At 39.4% G+C, this 23,016-nt stretch overlaps 1 protein-coding gene across 2 annotated transcripts in view; it reads left to right on the plus strand.

Annotated features, from left to right (window-relative positions):
- The window catches only part of HSDL2 (hydroxysteroid dehydrogenase like 2), a 73,117-nt gene extending 50,437 nt beyond the window's left edge, over positions 1 to 22,680 (plus strand). For both annotated transcript variants that reach the window (XM_047067998.1, XM_047068007.1), the window contains exons 9-11: positions 2,303 to 2,452; positions 6,886 to 7,014; positions 21,385 to 22,680. In XM_047067998.1, coding sequence (XP_046923954.1) covers positions 2,303 to 2,452; positions 6,886 to 7,014; positions 21,385 to 21,497 — 392 coding nt within the window. In that variant the 3' untranslated portion in view covers positions 21,498 to 22,680. The remainder of the gene's footprint in view (positions 1 to 2,302; positions 2,453 to 6,885; positions 7,015 to 21,384) is intronic.
- The last annotated feature ends 336 nt before the right edge of the window (positions 22,681 to 23,016 follow it).

The raw sequence follows: 23,016 nt of genomic DNA on the forward strand, positions 1-23,016 counted from the left end.
TTCTGTACCATTGATCTGAGTATCTGTTTTTGCACCGCCCTCTTTTTTTTTTAAGTAACCAAAATGTTGTTTCTCATTAAAGCTTACATATTTGTAGTCTACTGATTGTACCTTTCAAATATATTACTGATTTGTTTTTTGTCTCCTGAAGTTTTATTCTCTTGTGCAAAGTCATCATGCCATGTCTAAATAGTCCAGATGATCAAATTATGCAATTTATCACTTGGCAAATGTCTTTTGGGGCTACACTAAAGTTTTTGCTAGAGTCTGCCACCACAGGCTTCTGGGGGACTTGCCATATCTTCTTTCTTTTAAATTTTTTTTTTTTTACATTTATTTATTTTTGAGAAACAGTGAGACAAAGCGTGAGCGGGAAGGGGCAGAGAGAGAAGGAGACACAGAATCTGAAGCAGGCACCAGGCTCTGAGCGTCAGCACAGAGCCCGACACAGGGCTTGAACCCATGAACTGTGAGATCATGACCTGAGCTGAAGTCGTATGCTTAACCGACTGAGCCACCCAGGCACCCCTATCTTCTTTCTTGACCTAGGTGATGATGACACAGTATATCCACTTATTGATAGGTTTTAAAAAATTATTGAAGTATAGTTGACACAGAATATTACATTTGTTTCCTAGTGATTCCACAGGTCTATATCTTATGCTGTGCATATCACAAGTGTAGCTACCATCTGTTACCATACAACGTTACTACAATACCACTGACTGTATTTCCTGTGCCATACCTTTTATCCCCATGACTTACTCATTCCATAACTGAAAGCCTATGCCTCTTACTCCCCTTCACCCCTTTTTACACATCCCCCAACCCCTCTGGTAACTTTTTGAGCTATACACTTACGATCATTATTCATGCATGTTATCCATGAATAAAAAGCAAGGGCAAGGCAGTCGGAGTTGTTTGCCATGGGTGTAGGCAATAAAGAGGTGCACTCTCTAATGAATTTAAAACTAGTAAGAAACTAAAAGTTTATTTAAAAGTGTGTATCTTTGCTCCATTGGATCTTGAGGATTTCATCTTTAATATCTGTTTGGATTTTAACTTGTAAGAAGAGAAGGATTTTCTTGTTTATTTGTTTGGGTGTTTTTGTCTCTGGAATCATTATAGTGGAGGGTAATCTATATCCAGCAAATTTGGGATACTTTTATATTGCTTCTGTTGTACTATGGAGTATTTTTGTGCTGCCAATTATATTTCATTTAATAACCTTTGGTGAGTTACATGGCTCGGTGTAATTTGAGTCGGGAAGTAGATGGAGAGTTCATTTTTAGCCTAGAGCACAGATTGGCCTTGGAATTAATTTAATTAATGAATTGTTTTCACCTGTTTCTGGGGGCAACTGCTAAACTGCCCACAAGTGATTCCAGGAGGAAAAATAAAGGAATAGAGGTTGGTTTTGGAGGACAGCTTCATGCTATGGCAATTGAACAGTCCTATGGACTGCACATCTACTGGCTCGTTACACGCTGAATGGTTACGGCCAATGGGTTACATGGATACAAGTTTAAAAACACTATAACCTCCATTCCCTTGGCCTTATATTTCTAGGCAGGGGGGGCTTTCATGAGGCTTGTAGTCTGATCTCCATCTTTATCCAATGGGGGGGACCAGTCTGATGAAACTGGAAGAGGAACTAATTTTGTGTGGTTTAGACTCTTGTGAAGGTTCTTTCTGTCTGAGCAGGTTGTCCCCGGTTTTCACATGACCTGTACTTTTAGAGGCATTTCTAAGCCCTGATGGGAGGAGGCAAGTTCAATCCAGGGGTGAAGGAACTAAGTCAAATTTAGAAGCAAAGTTACTAGGAAGTTCACTTGGCTGTTAATTCAAGCTACAATCTCCAGTTCAGCTCTGCTGTTTACATGGTTGATGTTCTGATCTCCATGGTACCTACTCTAGTGTCTTTTCTCATTTGGTTTTAGAACTCGGAGCGGATGATAAAGGAGTGATTATTACTCCTAAAACTCCCAAAAGTTTGTTTAGGTCCCTTAAAAAAAAACCAAAAAAATAAAAAACACTATTGTTTAGTAATGGTTTGTTTTTTTTCAACGTAATCTGAGAGTCAGCCTTTTACCTGGAGAGTATAAACCAACTGATGTGTAACTGATGTATTTGGATATTATTTCATCAGGTTGACTTAACACTTTGTCACCAACTATATTTAAAGTCATTTTGGTCAAACAGGTCTAATTGGTGGCAAGTCTCTTTTGCTAATTAATTAATTCTGTGTGGGGCCTTACACTGCCTAGGCTTTAAAGACATTTATATCAATAATGTTTTATAGGTGCTGTTCCGGAACTCAAAGAAGAGAAGCCACAGCCACCACCAAAACCACGTTCTGGAGCTGTGGAAGAAACATTTAGAATTGTTAAGGACTCTCTCACTGATGACGTCGTTCAAGCCACTCAAGGAATCTATCAGTTTGAACTCTCAGGTAAAAATCATATCTAGTAATTTGGCACTTTTGTGAAACAAAGTAGGGTATGTCCCTTGGCAGAAAATCAGCCTCCAGTAGTAATCACCTTGATAGTTGGCTGTATCCAGAACCCTTAACCCTAGAATGTAGACATTCAAGAATAGCAGGGTGCCTGGGTGGCTCAGTTGGTTAAGCGTCTGACTTTGGCAAACCGTGGGTTCGAGCTCCGAGTCAGTCTCTGTGCTGCCACCTCAGAGCCTGGAGCCTGCTTCAGATTCTGTGTCTCCCTCTCTCTCTGCCCCTCCCCAACTGTACTCTTTCTCTCTCAAAAATAAATAAACATAAAATTTCGTTACCTATACTGTCAGTGTTAAATACATTTTTGGCATATGTAATTGAGAGAAAATCCTGTTTAGGAGGGCATGTGGATCATGACAGGCAGTATAATACAGTAATTTATCATTAGCTGTAGCACCTTACCATTTTTATCTTTGGAATTATTTAGGTCAGTCTACATGTAGTCAGTTTTTTCAAACTTCTCAGTAGTTTTCTTCTCAACATAGTATTAACACATTAATGATAGTTTTGAGAACTAGCTACTTTAGTCCCATTGAATGCAAACTTTGACATTATCAGTTCTTTTATCCTTTGCCTCCCCTGTTTCATCTCTTCTTCCTTTTTACCCTTTAGAACCCATGGTCCATTGCTTTAATCACTCTCTTGCCTGTATCCTAAATTTCCTGAACTTTTTGTGCTTATGTCACCATCTGTCAAAAGCCTAATCCTGGATGAATCACGTTATGTGACTGCCCCACAGTTGCACCCAGGCTGCCAAGTCCTCCTGGAGAAATGGAAAAAACCCATCACACCACCCAGTGGATCTGTACCAGTAGAAATTCATCACTGGGGCACCTGGGTGGCTCAGTCAGTTAAGCATCTGACTCTTGATTTCAGCTCAGGTCATGATGTTACGGATCATGAGATCAAGCCCCCCATTAGGCTCTGCACTGTCAGAGCTTGGATTCTCTCTTTCCCTGTCTCTGTGCCCCTCCCCTACACGTGTCGGCTCTCTGTCTCTCCCTCAAAATTAATAAACATATAAAAAAAAAGTTCTTTAAAAAAAAAGTAAAGAAATTCATCATTGCCCTTCTTCAGCTGGAGTCTAAGCAGTGCCTTAGAATTCTCTTTCTGTAGTCAAGCTTACTGCCTCCTTTTTCACAGTAATTATTTTATTTTATTTTATTTTTATTTTATTTTTTTCTAACTTTTTTTAATATAATTTATTGTCAAGTTGGCTAACATACAGTGTATACAGTGTGCTGTTGGTGTTGGGGGTAGATTCCCGTGATTCATCACTAACATACAACACCCAGTGCTCATCCCAACAAGTGCCCTCCTCGGTGCCCATCACCCATTTTCCTCTCTCCCCTGCTCTGCTGCCATCAACCCTCAGTTCTCTTTATTTAAGAGTTTCTTATGGTTTGCTTCTCTCCCTCTCTGTTTGTAACTTTTTTTCCCTTCCCTTCCCCCATGGTCTTCTCTTAAAGTTTCTCCAGTTCCACATAGGAGTGAAAACATGATATCTGTCTTTCTTTGGCTGACTTACTTCATTTAGCATAATACTCTCCAGTTCCATCCACGTTGCTGCAAATGGCATCACTTCATTCTTTCTCATTGCCAAGTAATATTCCATTGTATATGTAAACCACATCTTCTTTATCCATTGATAGATCCATCCAGTTGATAGATATTTAGGCTCTTTCCATAATGTTGGCTATTGTTGAAAGCACTACAGTAATTATTTTTAACCTTCTCAGTGTTCCACAAATCTCCCAGCTCTCCCTTCACCACATCCCTGCCAGTGTCAGCAGATAATCCCACCTCCTCTTTCACAGAGATAATAGAAACTTGCAGACAAATTGCTTCAGCTTCCTGCCATCTGATATCAAATCAGCCATTATGAGCATCATTCTTTCTTCCTTCCCAGTAGAACAGAGTTCATCTCTAGATTCATGCATCTCAAGCTTTTATGTTCATATTGATCACCTGGGATCATGTTAACATGCAGAATCTGATTTAGCCTGTCTCCAGCAGAGTCTGAATTCTGCATTTCTTTTCTTCTTTTTTTTAATGTTTATTCATGAGAGAGAGAGAGCGTGCACAAGTGGGGGAAAGGGAGAGAGAGAGGGAAACACAGAATCTGAAGCAGGCTCTGAGCTGTCAGCACAGAGCCTGACACGGGGCTCAAACCCATGGACCGCGAGATCATGACCTGAGCCGAAGTCGGATGCTTAACCACTGAGCCACGTAGGCACCCCCACAGATCACACTTTGAGTAGCAAAGCTGTAGATCCCATGTCCTGTGGCCTCCTTAGGGACATTGTGCTGGTAATTATGCCCTCTCTCTGACCTGCTCATCTTACAGCCTACTCTCTGGTGGTATTTTAACATTCTCAAAGTCCATACCATCTTCAAATCAAAACACAACCCCCAGCCCCACTTCTGCCTCCACCATTCTTCTCCCTTTTAAGAGCCAAATTTATTTCCATGTGCACTTCACTCTGCGCTGGTATATTTCTCCATTCCATTGAATTTGCTGTCACCAAAGTCCTCAGTGACTTCTATATCGTCAGTGGGCCTTTGTCATTCTTACCTTGTCACCACTCTACAGCATCTGAAACTGTTGACCACTCTTTCCTTCTGGAAATACTCCCTTCCTTGACTTCGCTGATAGCCCCTCTCCTCGCTTCCTTCCTCTGTCTGTAATCATCGTTGTCAGTTACAGACTTGCCCTAGAAAACCTCAGTCACTCAAATGGCTTCAATGACCATAGGAAATGATTACTCAGGGGAGCCTGGGTGGCTCAGTTGGTTGGGCGTCTGACTTCGGCTCAGGTCATGATCTCACAGCTTGTGAGTTCGAGCCCCGCATCGGGCTCAGTGCTGGCAGCTTGGAGCCTGGAGCCTGCTTCGGACTCTGTGTCTCCCTCTCTCTCTCTGCCCCTCCCCCATACTCACTCTCTCTCTCTGTCTCTCTCTCTCTCTCAAAAAATAAACATTAAAAAAAAAGAGGAAATGATTATTTATGTATCTATATTTCTAGGCTAGTCAGACTTCATTTGACATTTTCCCTTGGCTGTCACAAAAATGCCTCAACAATCTGAAAATGCCTAAAACAGCACACCATTCCCAACACCTGCCTCAGACACTACCTATTCAATCTGTTTTTCTTCAGTAGTCATCTCTCAGTAAAAAATACACCAGTTTTACCCAGTATCCTGAGCCAAAAATTAGCAAATCATTTTTATGCACTCTCCATACCTTTCCTCATCATATTCACTTACCCAGTCTTGTGTTTCTTATTTGAAATTCTCAAATAAGCCTACTTTCCCATATTCCCTTTGTCACAGTTCTGGTCCAGGCATACATCCTCAAGTTCCCAAACTACCCCAACACCATCCTAACTTGCCTTTTGCATCCTCTTTCATCCCTCTCCGGTATATTCTCTGCACTGCTTTTAGGGTGATTTATTGAAAATACCAGCCTTATGTCATTCTCCTTCTGTAGCCTATCCCTTTAGGATGAAGTCAGTAAATCTTTTACATGGCTCACTGCCCCCCCTGCATCTGGACCACTTCATGAGCTCATCTGATGCCACTCTTCATTCTCTTTCTGCCTTCAGTCCCAGTATACGTTTTTCAGTTCCTCATCTAGCTAATTCTTACCTGACTCTTACTCATTTTAAAGTGTTTACTTATTGGGGCGCCTGGGTGGCGCAGTCGGTTAAGCGTCCGACTTCAGCCAGGTCACGATCTCGCGGTCCATGAGTTCGAGCCCCGCGTCAGGCTCTGGGCTGATGGCTCGGAGCCTGGAGCCTGTTTCCGATTCTGTGTCTCCCTCTCTCTCTGCCCTTCCCCCGTTCATGCTCTGTCTCTCTCTGTCCCAAAAAAATAAATAAAAACGTTGAAAAAAAAATAAAAAAAATAAAATAAAGTGTTTACTTATTTACTTTGAGAGAGAGAAAGCATAACCAGGTGGAGGGGTGGAGAGAGAGGGAGAGGGAGAATCCCAAGCAGGCTCCACACTCAGCATGGAGCCTGACACAGGACTCGATCTCATGAACTGTGAGATCATGACCTGAGCTGGATGCTTAACTGACTGAACCACCTAGGCACCCGCTTACCTGACTTTTAAATCTCACCTTCCGCTGGTCTTGCCTGACTCCACATTAACCTTCCACTTCTTCTTGTGTAAGAACCATGTTACTGCGGAGTATTCAGAGCCTAGCCTAGTGCCTGGCATGTGAGTACTTAATGGATATTTGCTGAATTTGATAAAGGCCTGAGGGTTTTAACCTGGAAAAGAGCGTTTATTTTAACTGCAGCAGTTATTAAGTTTAAGAAGAACAGGGCTACTTTGGCATTTATTTCTACATCTTTATATTTTGTGTAGGTGAAGATGGTGGAACATGGTTTCTTGATCTTAAAAGCAAAGGTGGGAACGTTGGATATGGAGAGCCCTCTCATCAGGCAGATGTGGTGATGAGTATGTCTACTGATGATTTTGTAAAAATGTTTTCAGGTGAGTTTTCAATTTTATGAATTTACTGAGTGTTTAAGGAGACTTTAGTTCCAACTTGATTCCTTTCCAAATAATCAAGACTTGTTTTTGTAGCTGCAGACCCTTAGCAACTATTGATGTTGAAGAGCACGTAGTCTGCAGAAGGTGATTCTTACTGTTTGGTACCTACTCTTACGACTAACCTCTCCTGCCCCTTCTACTTCAGCCAACAAGTGGGAAGTAGAAGTCAGAATTTCCTTTTTTCATGGCTGAGAAGCCCAAAGATAATATTAGGAACAGAGACGTAGTTCAAGAGGACTTGTAGGTGGGCTTTATTTGTACTAGTTGAACTAAGAAACCCTTTCCGAGAACACCTGGGACACCAAAGGTGCTGCACTCAGCTGCAGCCCATTTGTTGAGACTAAGGTCATATTTCAATCTTGCCGTGACTGTAATAGGAAACAGTGGCCCTCTCCCATAGCCCCATGAGCCTGCTTTCTGTGGCATCCCTAGCCAGGAGAATCTTCTTCGTAGTTTTCTACTCTGCTCGTGTACCTCTTAACTGTGCCAGAAAACTTTAAGGGTATTTTTTCAATTTTCTACTCTTAGAACACTACTCCAAACAGTAATTATCACATGTATTTTTTAGAAACAACACTTTAAACCGTTACAACATTCTAATCAAAAAGATTCACTTAATGATCTATAAGTGTTATTCATTCTTTGCTCTGTTTTAATCTTCATAAATTGAAGATCACAGTGCATACTCCGTGCCTTCTAGGTCTTGCTTTCCATCTCCAATACAGGGTGCTGATGGCCTACATACTTTATGAGCCAATCTGTATGTGTTACTAATGGTTGAGGTCCCTTCAACTTTTCCTTTTTTTTCTTTTTTTTTTTACAGTAGTAGTAAATATCCATGGTACAAAAATCAGAAAATACACTTAAGAAAAAGCAAAATAAAAATACTTCTTTATCACACTAATAAGAAATGACCATCAGTTGATTTTGATTTAGAGTCATATATATTTCTGTGAGTGAATATATAAATACTCACACATGGGTCCCCTGGGTGGCTCAGTTCGTTAAGCATCCAACTTCAGCTCAGGTCATGATGTCTCGGTTCGTGGGTTCAAGCCCTGCATCTGGCTCTGTGCTGACAGGTCAGAGCCTGAAGCATGTGTCACATTCTGTGTCTCTCTCTGCCTTCCCCCTGCTTTGCACTTGCTGTCTCTCACTCTCTCAAAAATAAATAAATAAACATTTTTAAAAAATTGTGTTTTTCGGGGTGCCTGGGTGGCTCAGTCGGTTGAGCATCTGACTTTGGCTCAGGTCATGATCTCACAGCTCGTGAGTTAGAGCCCCGTGTTGGGTTCTGTGCTGACAGCCTGGAGCCTGCTTCGGATTCTGTGTCTTCCTCTCTCTCTGCCCCTAACCCACTTGCATTCTGTCTCTGTCTCTCTCAAAAATAAATAAACATTTAAAGAAAAATTGTGTTTTTCAAAAATAAAAAATAAATACACATATGTGCTTATAAAAACAGGATTATAGCATTACTACTGTTTGGTAATATTTTTCACTAATATAACATCTTTCAGTGTTAATGAATAGTTATGCCTTTAGTCATTTTCTTTTATTTATTTTTATTTTTTTAAATATTTATTTTTGAGAGAGAGTGCGAGTGGGGGAGGGGCAGAGAGAGAGGGAGATACAGAATCTGAATCAGACTCCAGGCTCTGAGATGTCAGCACAGAGCCTGCCATGGTGCTCGAACTGACAAACCGTGAGATCATGACCTGAGCCGAAGTCGGATGCTTAACCAACTGAGCCACCCAGGCACCCCTCTCTTTAGTCATTTTCAATAGTGTTTTTAGTGTTTTAGTATTCCAACAGCTATTTCCTTATAAAGCTTAAAGTGCTTTGTACATACTAGATGATCAGTAAATGTTGGCAAATTTGCACCTTATAAATAAGTAATATTTTGAACTTAAAGATTATTTAAAAATTTACTATTGGGGCCCCTGGGTGGCTCAGTCGGTTGGGCGTCCAACTTCGGCTCAGGTCATGATCTCACAGTCCATGAGTTCCAGCCCCGCATCGGGCTCTGGGCTGACAGCTCAGAGCCTGGAGCCTGTTTCGGATTCTGTGTCTCCCTCTCTCTCTGACCCTCCCCCATTCATGCTCTGTCTCTCTCTGTTTCAAAAATAAATAAATGTTAAAAAAAATTAAAAAAAATTTACTGTCGATTTCTAAATTTAAATAACAATAATTATATGCATTATATGCATTGTATGGTTACTATGAGATGAACAATACTCTGAAAAATGCTTTGAGATAAAATATTTTCTCCATTTTATAAAAATGGAGACTGAGGCATTGATGATTTAAATAATAAACCCAAAGTCACATAGTGAGGAAATGTTGAAGCCGAAATTTGAATCCAGGCTAACTCTTTACTCATGCTCTTTTAATCATCATATTACTCTGCCTTCCAAAGGTGGAAGAGTCAGGTGGCGACTTTAATTTACATTTTATTTATGTATCATAAACCTGTAATAATGGGCTTTCCGTTTATCTTTCTGTGAATGTGTCTTTGGATTGACTAGGGAAGATCAGTCAGATAAATACGTTAAAAAAAAAAGTATTCTTACAAGGTTTCTTTTATAGCAACAGTGAGTTTGCTTCTGCTTCTTATGTCCTTTCATTCCTACTCTATCCCATCTGCTTTCCTTTGGGCACAATTTAGACCTTATATCTTTGGTTTTTTAAGTTTATTTATTTATATATTTATTTTGAGGTGGGGGGAACAACAGGGGAGGGGCAGAGAGAGACAGACAGAGGATCCGAAGTGGGCTCTGTGTGACAGCAGAGAGCTGGAGGAGGGGCTTGAACTTGTGAACTGTGAGATCATGACCTGAGCTGAAGTTGGATGCTTAACCCACTGAGCCACCCAGGTGCCCCAGCCCTTATATCTTAATATGGTTTCTCTTTTAAGAAACCATAGCCATTCCTGACCTAATTTATATAGCAGATACATTATAAATATAAAAACTTTAAGCAACTAGTGATTTTTGAGCAACTAATCAAAATCTCTCCTTTTGGCCAGTAGAGGCCACTGTATGGTAAAACATTATAATAGAAAGGAAATAAATTGTACAAGATTACCTGATTAATATATGGGAAGAGAGATTCTATATAGGATATTGTGCTTACTAGCAATTTTTTAAAAGTTATTTTTATAAACAGTATTATTGAAATATAATTTATATATCATTAAGTCCACCCAGTATGAGTGTAGTACGTAGTTTTTAGTAGATTCATAGAGCTGTACAACCATCACTAACAATCCAGTTTGAGAACATTTTTATCACCCCAGAAAATTCTCTCATGTCTCTTTGTAGTCAGTCCCCATTTTTACTCCCAGCTAGCCAACCACTGATTTGCTTTCTGTCTCTACAGATTTGCTGTTTCTAGATATTAAATGAAATCAAACAGTATATATAGCCTTTTGTATCTGGCTTATTTCACTTACCATAAGGCTTTTGAGATTCATCCATTCATGTCATAGTATTTATCAATAGTTCAGTTCCTTTTTATTGCTGAATAACATTCTGCTGTATGACTGTACTACATATTATTTGTCTGCTCACCAGCTGGTGGACATTTGGGTTACTTCAAGTTTTTGCCTTTTGTGAATAATGCTGCTCCAAATATTGTCATACATGTATTTGGGTGGATATATATTTTCATTTCTCTTAGATAGATTCCTAAGAGTGGAACTGTTAAAGTTTCTGTATATAAAACTTTTTCAAAAACTACCAGACTGTTTGCTAAAGTAGCTGCACCAATTTTACATTCTCATTAGCAATGTGTGAAGGCTCCAGTTTCTCCAAATCCTCACCAATACTTATTAGTGGCTTTTTTTTCTTTTACAGCTTTATTGAGGTATACTTGACAAAGACTATTTAAGGTATAAAACAGGATGATTTTTTATATATATACACACACACACATTGTTAAGTTACTATAATCAAGCTAATTAACACATTGATCATCTTACATGGTTAACTTCCTTGTGTGTGTAGTGAGAACACTTAAGATCTACTCTTAGTGGGGTGCCAGGGTGGCTTAGTTGGTTAAGCATCCAACTCTTTTTTTTCTTTTTTTTTTTTTAATATGAAATTTCTTGTCAGATTGGTTTCCATACAACACCCAGTGTTCATCCCAACAGGTAAGCATCCAACTCTTGATCTTAGCTCAGGTCTTGATCTCAGGGTCGTGAGTTCAAGCCCTGCATTGGGCTCACACTGGGTGTGAAGCCTACTTAAAAAAAAAAAAAAGATCTACTCTTAGATCTACTCTTAGCAAATTTCACATATACAATGCAGTTTTATTAACTGTAGTCATCATGCTCTACATTGGATCCCCAGGAATTATTCATCTTGTAACTGAAAGTTTGTACTCTTTGACCAACATCTCCCTATTTCTCTTACTCCCAACCCCTGCCAACCACCATTTTATTCTCTGCTTCTGGGTTCCACATATAAGTGAGATCCGTATTTGTCTTTCTATGTTTAGGTTTATCTGTGTTGTTACACATGGCCCTGTCTTTGGTACTATAGCCATTCTAGTAAGTGTGTGGTGGTACATCTTTGTGACTTTAATTTGTATTTTCTTAATGTTGAGCATCTTTCCATCTGCTTAATGGATATATACATTTGATGAACTTTTGCAGGGGCGCCTGGGTGGCTCAGTCAGTTAAGTGTCTGACTTCGGCTCAGGTCATGATCTCACGGTCCGTGAGTTTGAGCCCCACGTCGGGCTCTGTGCTGACAGCTCAGAGCCTGGAGCCTGCTTCAGATTCTGTGTCTCCCTCTCTCTGACCCTCCCCCATTCATGCTCTGTCTCTCTGTCTCAAAAATAAGTAAACATTAAAAAAAAATTAAAAAAACAAAACTTTTGCTCGTCTTTGAATTGACTTATCATTTTATTGTTAGATTGTTAAAATTTTTTTATAAATTCTAGATGCATGTGATTTGCCAATATTTTCTCTCAGTCTGAGTTTTCTTTTCATTTTCTTAATGGTGTCTTTTGAATTACAAAAGTTTGTTAGTTTTGATAAAGTCTAATCCATCATTTCTTTCTTTTACGGTTCATGCTTTTTTTTCAAAGTATTTCATTCTTCTTTATGCTGTTGTGAATGGAATTATTGTCTTTAATTTTATTTTTGAATGATCTGTTCCTACTGTACATAAATATAATTAATTTTGTGTATTAATTTTATATCCTGTGAAAAACCAGTGCAGCCATTTAACCCTGGGATTTTTTGTGGGAAAATTTTAAATTATTAATTCAATTTATTGTTTTATATATAACAATAGCTTTTATTTTTTAATAGCTTTATTGAGGAATAATGCACATACTGTGCAATTCATCCATTTAGAGTGTACAGTTAAATAGTTTTTAGCATAGTCACAGATATTTGCAACCATCACCACAGTTACTTTCAGAACATTTTCATCACCTCAAAAAGAAACCCCATACCCATTAGCTGTTAACCCCATATCCCCATCTACCTACCTTCACTCCTAAGCAACCACTAATCTACTTTTTGTCTCTATAGATTTCTAATCCGAACTTTCATATGAACAGAATAGTATAATGTTGATTTGCTTGTGACTGGCTTCTTTCAGCATGTTTTTCCTTTTAGCATGTGTTCGAGTTTAATTTAAAAAGAATTTTTTTTAATGTTTATTTATTTTTGAGAGAGACAGAGTGCAAGTCAGGGAGGGAGTGCAGAGAGAGAGGGAGACACAGAATCCAAAACAGACTCCAGGCTCCAAGCTGTCGGCACAGAGCCCGACACAGGGCTCGAACTCACAAACCGTGAGATCATGACCTGAGCTGAAGTTGGATGCTTAACTGACTGAGCCACACAGGTGCCCCTCAAATTTCATTCTTGATGTAGCACGTATCAGTACTTTCTCTTTTCTTTAGTGGAGATGAAATTCATTTGACATACAGTTAACCATTTTAAAGTGTACAGTTCAGTGGCATTTAATTTAGTGAATACACAATGCTGTGCAACCAGCATTTCCCTTCAGTTTCAAAGCTTATTCATCACCCCAGAAGAACACTCCATACCATTTTTTTTGTTTGTTTTATTTATTTTTATTTATTTTTTATTTTTTATTTTTTTTCAATATATGAAATTTATTGTCAAATTGGTTTCCATACAACACCCAGTGCACTCCATACCATTTAAGTAACACTTTTCATTCCAGCCTTCTCCATCCCCTAGCGACCACTAATAATGTTTTCTCTCTTGCTCTCTATGGATTTGCCTATTCTGGATAGTTCACATAAGTGGGATCACGCAACAGGTAACCTTTGTGTGTAGCTTCTTTTACTTAGCATAATGTTTTCAAGGTTCATCTAAGTTGTAGCTTATATCAATACTTCATTGCTTTTTATGACTGAATAGTATTCCATCATAGAGATACGCCATAACTAGTTTATCCTTTCACTGTTAACAGACGTTTGGGTTGTTTCTACTGTTTGGCTGTTGTGAGTAATGCTGCTATAAACATATGTGTCCAAGTGTCTGAGTGGACTTACGTTTTCATTTCTCTTGTATTGCTGGGTCATGTGGTAATTCTATGTTTAACTCTCTGAAGAACTGCCAAACTGTTTTCCACAGCAGCTGTACCATTTACATTCCTACTAGCAGTGTTATGAAGGCTTCTGTTTCTTTGCATTCTTGCCCTTACCAGCACTTGTTGTTTTTGTTTTTGTTTTAATAGCCATCCTGGTGGGTGTGAAGTGATACCACGTTGTGGTTTTGATTTGCAGTTTCCTAATGACTAATGATGTTCAGCATTTTTTCATGTGCTTATTGGTTATATGTTCATCTTCCTTTAAGAAATGTCTCTTCAGGTCCTTTACACATTTTAATTGGGTGTCTTTTTTTTTTTTTAGTTGGTTTTTATTATTATTTTTTTCCATCCTAGAGAGAGAGAGAACACAAGTGGGGGAGAGGGGTAGGGGGAGAGAGAAAGAGAACCTAAACGGGCTCCATGCTCAGCACAGAGCCTGATGTGGGACTCGATCCCATGACCCGGGGATCATGACCTGGGCCGAAATCAAGAGTCAGACATTCAACCCACTGAGCCACCCAGGCACCCCCCCCCCTTTTTTTTTTTTTACTGTGTTTTAAGGATTCTTTATATATTCCAGGGGTACCTGGGTGGCTCATTCGGTTCAGCATCTGACTCTTGATTTTGGCTCAGGTCATAATCTCGTGGTTTGTGAGTTTGAGCCCTCATCAGGCTCTGCACTGACAGCATGGAGTCTGCTTGGGATTCTCTGTCTCTTTCTCTCTCTCTCTCCCCCCTGCTCAAGTGCTCTTTCACTCTGTCTCTCTCTCTGTCTCTCAAAATAAACATTAAAAAAAAGCAACAACAAAAAAAGACCTTCTCTATTAAACATAAGTATTCTCTGTACATTCCAGGTATAAAGAAGATATTGTTTTTGAAATACATTATTTGCATATATGTTCTCCCAATTTTGGGGAGTTATCTTTTCACTTTTTTTTTAATGTTTATTTATTTTTGAGAGAGAGAGAGAGTATGAGCAGAGGATGGGCAGAGAGTGGGAGACAGAGAATCCCAAGCAGGCTCCATGCTGTCAGCACAGAGCCCAACACAGGGCCCAAACATAAAAACTGTGAGATCATGACTTGAGCTGAAACCATACGTTAGTCACTTAAATGCCTGAGGCCTGAGCCACGCAAGCATCCCTGAGGGTTTTTAGATTTAGCTCTCATATTTAAGCCTCCAATCCATTTTTTTAAATGTTTTATTCATTTGAGAGAGAGAGACAGACAGAACGCGAGCGGGGTAGGGGCAGAGAAACAGGGAGACACAGAATCCGAAGCAGGCTCCAGCTGTCAGGACTGAGCCTCAGGCGGGGCTTGAATTCACAGACCACGATATTGTGACCTGAGCCAAAGTAGGACGCTTAACTGACTGAGCCATGTAGGCTCCCCAAGGCCTCCAATCCATTTTGAATTAATATTTATGTATGGTGTGAAGTAGGAGCCCAACTTCATTTGCTTACGTGTGGATATCCAGTTTTCCCAGCACCATTTGTTAAATGGACTATTCTTTTCCCATTGAATGGTCTTGGCAACCTTGTTAAAGATTAGTTGACCATAGATATACGGGTAAAATTAATACAGAATTACCATATGGGGTGCCTGGGTGGCTCAGTTGGTAGAGCGTCCGACTTCAGTTCAGGTCATGATCTCACGGTTGTGAGTTCCAGCCCCACGTTGCACTCTGTGCTGAGAGCTCAGAACCTGGAGCCTGCTTCGGATTCTGTGTCTTCCTCTCTCTCTGTCCCTCCTCTCAAAACTCACGCTCTGTCTCTCTCTCTCTCAAAAATAAATAAACATTAAAAAAAAACCTAAGAATTACCATATGACCCAGCATTTCCACGCCTATATTCAAAAGAAAGTAGACTCTCAAATACGTGTATACTCATGTTCATATCAGCTCTATTCACAGTAGCCAAAAGTTGGAAACTACCCAGATGTCCATTAACAGATGAATGGATAAACAAATATTATTCAGCCATAAAAAGAAATGAAGTACTGATTCATTGTAGAATGTGGATGAACCTTGAAAACTTAAATAAGTGAAAGAAGCCAGACACAAAAGATCACATATTACATGAATCCTTTTATATAATACACTGGAATAGGTAAATCCATGGAGACAGAAAGCTGATTGGTGGTTGCCAGGGCCTAGAAGGAAGGGGAACTGTGAATGCATAATGGATGTAGGTTTCCTTTTGGGGTGATAGAAATGTTCTGGGACTAGATAGAGGTGGTGGTTGTACAACACTGTGACTGTACTTAAATGCTGAATTGTTCACTTTATTTTTTTCTTTTTTTAATTTAAATTTCTGTTAAACATACAGTGCAATATTGGTTTCAGGAATAGAATTCAGTGATTCATCACTTACATAAAACACCCAGTGTTTGTCACAAGTGCCCTGCTTAGTACCCATCACCCATCTAGCCCATCTCCCACCCACCTCCCTTGAATTGTTCACTTTAAAAGGATTAATTTTGGGGTGCTTAGATGGCTCAGTTGGTTATGTGGCTGACTTCAGCTCAGATCATTATCTCGCTGTCCAGGAGTTTGAGCCCCGTAATGGGCTCTGTGCTGACAGCTTGGAGCCTGGAGCCGGCTTCTGATTCTCTGTCCCTCTTTCTCTTTGCCTCTCTCCCACTCACACTCTGTCTGTCTCTCTCTCAAAAACAAATAAACATTAAAAATTTTTTTAAAATAATAAAAGGGTTAATTTTATATCCTCTGAATTCACCTCAGTTTTTAAAAGTATATATTTTTATTTTTTTAATTAAAAAATGTTAAAAAAAAATTAACATGGGGCTTGAACTCATGACCCCAAGATCGAAAAGTTGCGTGCTCCACCAACTGAGACAGGTGCCCCAAAGTGTATGTGTATTTTTTTTTTGAGAGAGAGAGAGACCATGTGAGAGTGGGGGAGAGGCAGAGAGAGAGGGAAAGAGAGGATCTGAAGCAGACTTTTTGCTGACAGCAGCAAGCCTGACATGGGGCTTGCCCAGGAACCTCGAGATCATGACCTGAGCCGAAGTTAGATGCTTAACCGACTAAGCCACCCAGGCGCCTCCAAAGTATATATTTTCAAAAAGTTTTCTTTGGCCTTTCCCCCTTTTTCTCCACAGAGGTGATCTCCTTCAGGTATTTTTGGTATTTCTTTCATTATCTAACTCCACATTTTTCAATGCGATCACATTTCTCAATGTTAGATGTATACTTAATGCTGTTTTGTTTAGATTCAGTAAAGACTGGCAGGTGGGATTTAAGTTCTCTTTATAGCACCTTGATTTTGCTTTACCTCCCCCTCTCCCATCCTCCCAATTAATTATATCACCATTTTTGCTTAAGTCAATACTCTGTGTTTGTTGAAATAATTATGATTCTGATGTAGCTTCCTGCTGAGTCAAATAGTATACTATTATTATGTTTCCTCGCAGAACTTTTCTTTTTCCTGGACATAATAATTGCCCTATTTTTCCTCATTAGAATAGGTGTAAAGAAACTGAGCAAAATCTTCCTATGCTCTCTTCCCACAACCTTTTGATACACTTTTCCACTGTGCCAGTTGTGTCGGATTACCTGTCAGTCTACTTTTTTCCTGGAGCCCTTTGTCTTGTTATAATAGACAGATAGTCTCATTAAGCCTGCCACACAGCTGTGATCCTAGAAATTTTTAACTCTCTCCAGCACTGAACCTCTTTTTTCCCGTGTCTCATGTTTTTTCTTGGCTTACATCCTCTTTTGGTGGCTGGCACACATTCTCCAGTAGCTTCACGAGAAAGGATACAGAAGAGGTGGTATTTTGTGAGTGTCTAAAACTACTTATATCCCACCAACACATTGTTTGGCTGGGTAGAGATTTCTGGGTTGAAATTCATTTTTCTTCAGAATTGTGAAGCCATTGCTCCATCTTCTAAGATTACCATTGAGAATTTGGTACTATTGTTGTTCTTAATCTTTTGCGTCTACCCCCTCTTCTTTCTAAAAGCTTTGGAATCAGAATGCTCTCTTTCTCTGTAGTGGTTTGAAATTTCACAATGATGCAGGGTCATGTGGTCTTTTTTCTTTTTCTTTTTCTTTTTTTTTTTTTTTTTCATTTTCCTGGGTATTTGGTGGGCCCCTGAGAATGTGTCTTATCTCTTTGATCTCTCAGTTCTCACTTTCTGGAGAAAACATTTGATCTTTCATCATCTCTTTCTTCGGTTGCACATCTCTTTGTATAACCTTTTTATTTTTTGGGAAATTGATTTACTTTCCTATTTTGAACTATTTTCTTTTTTTATATAGTAAGGAGAAACTTAATTTGGAAAGACTGTTTTTGGGGGTGGTGCATGGAGAGAGACTTTTGCAATGGGAGGGGGATGGTTGCAATAGAGAGTTGACTTCTGTGACCAGAGATCTGCAAGTGCCTCTTTCCTATTGTACTTTAGTATTATCTGTCAACTTTTTAATTTCCAGGCATTCACCTTTGTTGTCATTGTTTTTTTTTTTAATTTCATTAATTTATTTTTTCTTTTCAAATTTTAATTTGAATTCTAGTTAGTTAACATACAGTGCAGTATTGGTTTCAGGAGTAGAATTCAGGAGTGATTTGTCACTCACATACAACACCCAGTGCTCATCCAACAAGTGCCCTTCTTAATGCCCATCACCAGTCTACCCCATCCCCTCCCCACCTCCCTCCATCAACGTCAGTTTGTTCTCTATCATTAAGAGTCTCTTATGGTTTGTTTCCCTCTCTTTTATTTTCCCCCCTTCTCATATGTTCACCTGTTTTGCTTCTTAAATTCCAGTCATTGTTTCTTCTCTTACCGTTCCCTTCCTACTCACTCAATCCCATTTTGTTCGCCTTCTGCTGCTGCTTCTCTCCCTTCCTTCTCATTTTCCACCCCTACCCCTTTAAGTTGCTTCCTCTTTTTTTCCCTCTTTCCTGTGCTTTGTTCTTCCCCCTTTCTCTAGCATTCTGTTCTTAATACATTGTTGTTATGTCTTCTCTTAACAATAAGGACATGAATTATGGAATTTTTTATTTTTCATTTACTTTGAGTTTTCTTCAGTGCCTCACTTTGTTTCCTCCAGATGGCTTTTACCTGTGTGTTTTGTTGTCTCCACTTGATGTCCATTCTTTTTTATTTAATTGTTTTTAATGTTTATTTATTTTTGAGAGAGAGAGATTAGACAGTGTGAGCTGGGGAGGGTCAGAGAGAGGGAGACACAGAATCCAAAGCAGGTTCCAGGCTCTGAGCGTCAGCACAGACCGTGAGATCATGACCTGAGCCGAAGTTGGACACCCAACTGACTGAGCCACCCAGATGCTCCTTTTTTTTTTTTTTAAATGTTTATTTTTGAGAGAGAGAGAGAGAGAGCGCGAGCGCATGAGTGGGGGAGGGGCAGAGAGAGAGGGAGACACAGAATCCGAAGCAGGCTCCAGGCTCTGAGCTGTCAGCACAGAGCCTGATGCAGGGCTTGAACTCACAAGCCGTGAGATCATGACCTGAGTTGAAGTCGGATGCTCAACCAACTGAGCCACCCAGGTGCCCCTTTAATTTTTTTTTAATGATGTCTATTCATCTTTGTAGGCAAGTCTCCATAAAGCTGGTTGGAAGCTGCGTATGTGTGAGTAGGGCTTGAGGACTAGTAGGTTCCACTGGAGGGTGACAGAACAGGGAGCCAATTTTTTAGCTGAAGGGCACCTAGATGTCAGTGATTGTAGGTTTCCAGAGAGCTGTTCTGTTCATTTATTTATTTTTTAACGGTGTTTTGTTTTGTTTTGTTTTGTTTTGTTTTGTTTTGTTTTGTTTTTGAGACAGGGAGAGACAGAGCATGAACAGGGGAGGGTCAGAGAGAGGGAGACACAGAATCTGAAAGAGGCTCCAGGCTCTGAGCTGTCAGCACAGAGCCCAACGCGGGGCTCGAACTCATGGACCGCGAGATCATAACCTGAGCCAAAGTCGGCCGCTTAACTGACTGAGCCACCCAGGCGCCCCTGTTCTGTTCCCTTAAAGAACAAAGATCGGGGCGCCTCGGTGGCTCAGTCAGTTAAGCGTCTGACTTCAGGCTGAAGTCATGATCTCACAGTTTGTGAGTTCGAGCCGCACATTGGGCTCTCTGCTGTCAGCACAGAGCCTGCTTCAGATCTCTGTCCCCCTCCCTTTTCCCTTCCCCTGCTTGGGCTCTCTCTCTCAAAAATAAATAAACATTAAAAAAAACCCAGATTTTCCAGTATCCTCAATGTAAATAAAAATTACCCTTTATTTACTTATTTGTAAATGTTGGTATTTTAACATCACATTTCCATAGAAGGTTGCACAGCTCAGTTTATTCATTAAAGTAAAAGAATTAGACTTGATTCTTTCTATCCCTAAGCAATCTATAATATTGTGTTACAACCCCTACATAGAATAATTTAAAGGTGTTTTGGTATGCCTGTGGCTCTGTCAGTCGAGCATCTGACTCTTGATTTTGGCCAAAATCATGAGTCCCAGGGTTGTGGGATCTAGTGCCACATCAGGCTCTGCCCTGAGCATGGAGCCTGCTTAAGATTCTCTCTCTCCCTCTCTCCCCCTCTCCCCCTCTCCCCCTCTCCCCCTCTCCTCCTCTCCCCCTCACCCTCTCTCCCCCCCTCTCCCCCTCTCCCTGTCTCCCCCTCTCTCCCCCTCTCCCCCTCTCCCCCTCTCCCCGTCTCCCCCTCTCCCTGTCTCCCCCTCTCTCCCTCTCTCCCCCTCTCCCTGTCCCTCTTCCCCTGCCCTCCCTTCCTCCCTCTGACCCTCTTCCCAGCTTGTGCGTCCATGCTCTCTCTAAAATAAATATGTTTTCTAATTTTTAAAAAGAAGAATTTAAAGGTATTTAATATCTCAATATATATAAATACATCAACCCACACAAAGATCCTGTCTGTGTGTGGCCCAGTAGAAGTTTACTAATGTACCAGACATATATTGTGTCTGCTGGAGATGTGATCTATATATAAATTGGCATGCTATAGGTCAGAAAACTATAAATGAGAATCAGAAACACCTGGCTATGAATTACAATACCATTATATACATGCTATGTGACATTGGGGAAGTCAAAATCCTCTCAGAGCCTCAGTTTCCTCATTAACTCCACTATGTGCCAGACCCTGTACTAACACTGGAATAAGAGTAGCAAATAAAAAGTTTACTCCCTCTGTGGAGCTTCAGTTTATTTTATGTTATTATTAACTACAATTCCATTTTAATACTCAGGTTTTACATCCTGGCATTTCTGTGGTTAAAATATTGCTAACACTTTTGTTGTCCCTACCCTATATTTTTAATGATAATTTCTTAAGAATATCATATGCATTTACAACATTTGATTTTTTTTTAATATAAACCTGAAATGCTAAAGTTTAATGAACTAGTAGATTGGAAAATCAACTAAAGTAGGTAGATTTGTTTACTATAATTCATCTGAGGGCGATGTACCTTTAATGTACTGTAACTTGTATATAAATATTGCATCTTCAGCTTTTTGATATAATCTTTTGCTGATTGTTGTTTTTACATTATCTCTCATACTATAATATATTTTTAACATCTAAGCCTAGGAATTGGGATTCCCAAGGTACTGATAAAAAAAATTATGGACTAGAAATTTGTGTGCTTCCGAGATTTATAGAACTCAAGGAGATTCTTTTTATAATGTGTGTTCTTGAAGTGGTATATCCCTAAGGGCACTAATGGATGCTTTTCCTTCTCTCATTTTCTCATTTTAGGGAAACTAAAACCATCAATGGCATTCGTGTCAGGGAAATTGAAGATTAAAGGAAACATGGCCCTAGCAATCAAATTGGAGAAGTTAATGAATCAGATGAATGCCAGGCTGTGAAGGAAAAGGGAAAAAAATTGTTGGCTGCCAAGCTTAAAAAGTAAAAGGGCTCAACAGTTAAAAATCTGTCTGTTTTCTTCTCTGTCATGTTATAAGGATATGCATGTTTGTTCTGGAAAAAATAGAATTTCTGTATCTGTAAGACTTGAAATTGTAATTAAAACAGCTAGCTAACATAAGTTTCATTACATGGAATTCTAAGACAGTCTGCCTTTTGTATTTAGTGAGTTTTGCCCTCTGAGCTCTATATTTCATTCACTATTTTCTAGGAAAGTTATTATGAGCAACTAATCAGGTCCCAGCAGTAAAATTAGCTCTTTTCAACACTTTTTCCCTTATAAAAGGAGACTAATCTCTTTTAAACTTTGCAGTTTTGGATTGTATACTAATGAAATCTGAATGATATTTTAGATTTTTATATACTTTTTTTGAAGAAGATCATCTACAGTGCATTTTCACAGAAATCACATAAACTACTTAATAATACTATTTGTGAAGACTAATGAAACAAAAAGTTTTTCATTTTAACTAGATTTCTAGGTATGTTACCTATAGTAAAATATTATTAATGTAATTCAAGTAATTATAGTATGTATTTTCTTTTTAAAGTATGTAATAATGTCCTAAAATAAAATAATTTCTCCCCAGAAGTATGCATTTGGTCACAGCATTTTACAGTGAACATTAGGGATGCCTTGCTGACTCAGTCTGAGGAGGACATGACTCTTGATCTTGGGATCATGAGTTCGAACCCCACATTGGGTGTAGAAATTACTTAAAAATAAATAAAAGCTTTTAAAATGAGAACATTAGAATAGTTGGTTGTTACGGGCTGAACTGCATGCTCCAAACTCATTTGTTGACTTCCTAACCCCAGTACCTCAGAATGTGACTGTACTTGGAGATAAGGCCTTTAAAGAAGTGATTAAGTTAGAATGAGACTTTTAGGGTGGGCTCTAATTCAGTCTGACTGGGTTCCTTATAAGAAGAGGAAATTTGGAGATAAAAGACCAGGGACATACACACAAAGTAATGACCATGTGAGGAACAGCAAAAAGGCAGTCATCTGTAAACCAAGGAGAGAAGCCTCAGAAGAAGCCGTTCTACCAAGACTCCTGCTCTCCAGAACTGTAAGATTTCTGTTGGTTTAGCCACCCGGTCTGTGGTATTTTGTTATCGTAGCCCTAGCAAACTAATATAATGATTTGTTTTTCTTTTTTTAAAAAGCTAAGGATAAAAAAAAAAACAAGAAACAACCCTTTCCTTTCATTTCATATGTTAAAAATTCTTGCTCAGAGATGCCTGGGTGGTTCAACTGATTAAGCGTCTGACTCTTGGTCTCAGCTCAGGTCATGATCTCATGGTTTGTGAGTTCAAGCCCCGCATCTGGCTCTGTGCTGACAGCACAGAGCCTGCTTGGGATTCTCTCTCTCTCTCCCTTTCTTTCTCTCCTCCACTTGGGCTCTTTCTCTCTCTCTCAAAATAAGTAAACTTAAAAAAAAAAAAAAAACTTGGTGTA

This window comes from Lynx rufus, unplaced genomic scaffold (genome assembly GCF_022079265.1).
Source record: "Lynx rufus isolate CCGP_SWC_20201006 ecotype Redwood Valley unplaced genomic scaffold, mLynRuf1.p SCAF_10, whole genome shotgun sequence".
In the NCBI taxonomy this organism is placed as follows: domain Eukaryota; kingdom Metazoa; phylum Chordata; class Mammalia; order Carnivora; family Felidae; genus Lynx; species Lynx rufus.